This window comes from Panulirus ornatus, chromosome 6 (genome assembly GCF_036320965.1).
Source record: "Panulirus ornatus isolate Po-2019 chromosome 6, ASM3632096v1, whole genome shotgun sequence".
Taxonomy (NCBI): domain Eukaryota; kingdom Metazoa; phylum Arthropoda; class Malacostraca; order Decapoda; family Palinuridae; genus Panulirus; species Panulirus ornatus.
In genome coordinates, this window is record NC_092229.1 from 38,728,669 (window position 1) to 38,732,539 (window position 3,871).

The 3,871-nt window shown below is 44.0% G+C and overlaps 1 protein-coding gene across 1 annotated transcript; it reads left to right on the top strand.

The window, feature by feature from the left end:
• Nucleotides 1–1,826: 1,826 nt before the first annotated feature.
• Nucleotides 1,827–3,518, top strand: LOC139748911 (uncharacterized). The gene has a single exon (XM_071662273.1). It carries the CDS (start codon nt 1,827–1,829, stop codon nt 3,516–3,518), a length of 1,692 nt encoding a protein of 563 aa, XP_071518374.1.
• Nucleotides 3,519–3,871: the final 353 nt, after the last annotated feature.

Consider the following 3,871-nt stretch of genomic DNA (forward strand, 5'->3'; position numbering starts at 1 on the left):
GTGGTGTGCCACAGGGATCATTCTTGGGACCAATCCTCTTTCTGATGTTCATCAATGATATTGATGATGATGTAAGGTATCAAAATTCGCAGAAACTGAATGTAGGAAATAAAGTGATTACTGAAACTAGATGTACAATTACACACTGACACAGACAAGGCAATGGACTCGCCTCATAAATGGCAAATGAATTTCAATTTCGATAAATGAAAATATCTACAAATCGGTATTAAGACTGGGAAGAAAAATGATAGCATAATTCATGTTCATCAGTGATGAGGAAAAATTATAGCATAAATCATGTTCATCAGTTATGAGGAAAATCATGTTCATCAGTGATGAGGAGAAAGGATGAAGTGTAATAACCTTTGATGACCTTAACCCAAGGAAGCTGTGTGTAGCTATGATAAACAAGGCGTACAAAATATAGGACACCAAAAGTCGGGCACTGGAATTCAAGTAGGAAAACTAATCCACAACCCAAACAGCTCTACTTGTACGTTCCTTACTTGAGTATTGTGTTGACCTGGTCACCCTACTTGAGTATTGTGTTGACCTGGTCACCCTACTTGAGTATTGTGTTGACCTGGTCACCCTACTTGAGTATTGTGTTGACATTGGTCACCTTACTTGAGTACTGTCTTGACCTGGTCACCCTACTTGAGTATTGTGTTGACCTGGTCACCCTATTTGAGTATTGTGTTGACCTGGTCACCTTACTTGAGTACTGTGTTGACCAGGTCACCCTATTTGAGTATTGTGTTGACCTGGTCACCTTACTTGAGTATTGTGTTGACCTGGTCACCCTATTTGAGTATTGTGTTGACCTGGTCACCTTACTTGATTACTGTGTTGACCTGGTCACCCTATTTGAGTATTGTGTTGACCTGGTCACCCTATTTGAGTATTGTGTTGACCTGGTCACCTTACTTGAGTACTGTGTTGACCTGGTCACCCTATTTGAGTATTGTGTTGACCTGGTCACCCTATTTGAGTATTGTGTTGACCTGGTCACCTTACTTGAGTACTGTGTTGACCAGGTCACCCTATTTGAGTATTGTGTTGACCTGGTCACCTTACTTGAGTATTGTGTTGACCTGGTCACCCTATTTGAGTATTGTGTTGACCTGGTCACCTTACTTGATTACTGTGTTGACCTGGTCACCCTATTTGAGTATTGTGTTGACCTGGTCACCCTATTTGAGTATTGTGTTGACCTGGTCACCTTACTTGAGTACTGTGTTGACCTGGTCACCTTACTTGAGTATTGTGTTGACCTGGTCACCCTATTTGAGTATTGTGTTGACCTGGTCACCTTACTTGAGTATTGTGTTGCCCTGGTCTCCCTATTTGAGTATTGTGTTGACCTGGTCACCTTACTTGAGTACTGTGTTGACCTGGTCACCCTATTTGAGTATTGTGTTGACCTGGTCACCTTACTTGAATATTGTGTTGACCTGGTCTCCCTATTTGAGTATTGTGTTGCCCTGGTCTCCCTATTTGAGTATTGTGTTGACCTGGTCACCTTACTTGAGTATTGTGTTGACCTGGTCACCCTATTTGAGTATTGTGTTGACCTGGTCACCTTACTTGAGCATTGTGTTGACCTGGTCACCCTATTTGAGTATTGTGTTGACCTGGTCACCTTACTTGAGTACTGTGTTGACCTGGTCACCCTATTTGAGTATTGTGTTGACCTGGTCACCTTACTTGAGCATTGTGTTGACCTGATCACCCTATTTGAGTATTGTGTTGACCTGGTCACCTTACCTGAGAGGAGTTAAATAGAATGATGGAGAAGGTAAACACACAGGAAAACTACCAAGATGATTCTCGTACTGATTAACAACGAGGAGAGCCATCTAGATGACGTTAACAACGAGGAGAGCCATCTAGATGACGTTAACAACGAGGAGAGCCATCTAGATGACGTTAACAACGAGGAGAGCCATCTAGATGACGTTAACAACGAGGAGAGCCATCTAGATGACGTTAACAACGAGGCGAGCCATGTAGATGACGTTAACAACGAGGAGAGCCATCTAGATGACGTTAACAACGAGGAGAGCCATCTAGATGACGTTAACAACGAGGAGAGCCATCTAGATGACGTTAACAACGAGGAGAGCCATCTAGATGACGTTAACAACGAGGAGAGCCATCTAGATGACGTTAACAACGAGGAGAGCCATCTAGATGACGTTAACAACGAGGAGAGCCATCTAGATGACGTTAACAACGAGGAGAGCCATCTAGATGATGTTAACAACGAGGCGAGCCATGTAGATGACGTTAACAACGGGGAGAGCCATCTAGATGACGTTAACAACGAGGCGAGCCATGTAGATGACGTTAACAACGGGGAGAGCCATCTAGATGACGTTAACAACGAGGAGAGCCATCTAGATGACGTTAACAACGAGGAGAGCCATCTAGATGACGTTAACAACGAGGAGAGCCATCTAGATGACGTTAACAACGAGGCGAGCCATGTAGATGACGTTAACAACGAGGAGAGCCATCTAGATGACGTTAACAACGGGGAGAGCCATCTAGATGACGTTAACAACGAGGAGAGCCATCTAGATGACGTTAACAACGAGGAGAGCCATCTAGATGACGTTAACAACGAGGAGAGCCATCTAGATGACGTTAACAACGGGGAGAGCCATCTAGATGACGTTAACAACGGGGAGAGCCATCTAGATGACGTTAACAACGAGGAGAGCCATCTAGATGACGTTAACAACGGGGAGAGCCATCTAGATGACGTTAACAACGAGGAGAACCATCTAGATGACGTTAACAACGAGGAGAGCCATCTAGATGACGTTAACAACGGGGAGAGCCATCTAGATGACGTTAACAACGAGGAGAGCCATCTAGATGACGTTAACAACGAGGAGAGCCATCTAGATGACGTTAACAACGGGGAGAGCCATCTAGATGACGTTAACAACGGGGAGAGCCATCTAGATGACGTTAACAACGGGGAGAGCCATCTAGATGACGTTAACAACGAGGAGAGCCATCTAGATGACGTTAACAACGAGGAGAGCCATCTAGATGACGTTAACAACGAGGAGAGCCATCTAGATGACGTTAACAACGAGGAGAGCCATCTAGATGACGTTAACAACGAGGAGAGCCATCTAGATGACGTTAACAACGAGGAGAGCCATCTAGATGACGTTAACAACGAGGAGAGCCATCTAGATGACGTTAACAACGAGGAGAGCCATCTAGATGACGTTAACAACGAGGAGAGCCATCTAGATGACGTTAACAACGAGGAGAGCCATCTAGATGACGTTAACAACGAGGAGAGCCATCTAGATGACGTTAACAACGAGGAGAGCCATCTAGATGACGTTAACAACGAGGAGAGCCATCTAGATGACGTTAACAACGAGGAGAGCCATCTAGATGACGTTAACAACGGGGAGAGCCATCTAGATGACGTTAACAACGAGGAGAGCCATCTAGATGACGTTAGAGGAGGAGGGAAGGTTAATTGATTATTTGGTATGGGTAATTAAAATGGTTAAAGGCTTGACAGTCTTGCTCTAAGCAACCGCCAAAGTCTGAATTCATCTGATTTCGCTCATACAAATGTAATATCACTCACGAGCAACTACTTTTCTTCTAATGAAGCGAAGTAAGTTTTCTTCAACAGAAATTTTAACAGAATTGTTCATCAATAACAGTAGCTTTAAATGACTCACAGATGCTTTCAAGATAAGACTTGATAAACAGTTTTCATCCACCCCAGGACTGACGTTATTTTGCTCCTGCCTGGATGGAAAGGTACGTCGTACTTCTCTTCTGTTTCTGGTTTCTCCTCTGACAAGAAGAGCCTCGAAAGGAGCCA

What these genes read in the sequence shown, in the direction of transcription:
- LOC139748911 (XM_071662273.1), top strand. Translation starts at nt 1,827, where the DNA reads ATGATTCTCGTACTGATTAACAACGAGGAGAGCCATCTAGATGACGTT.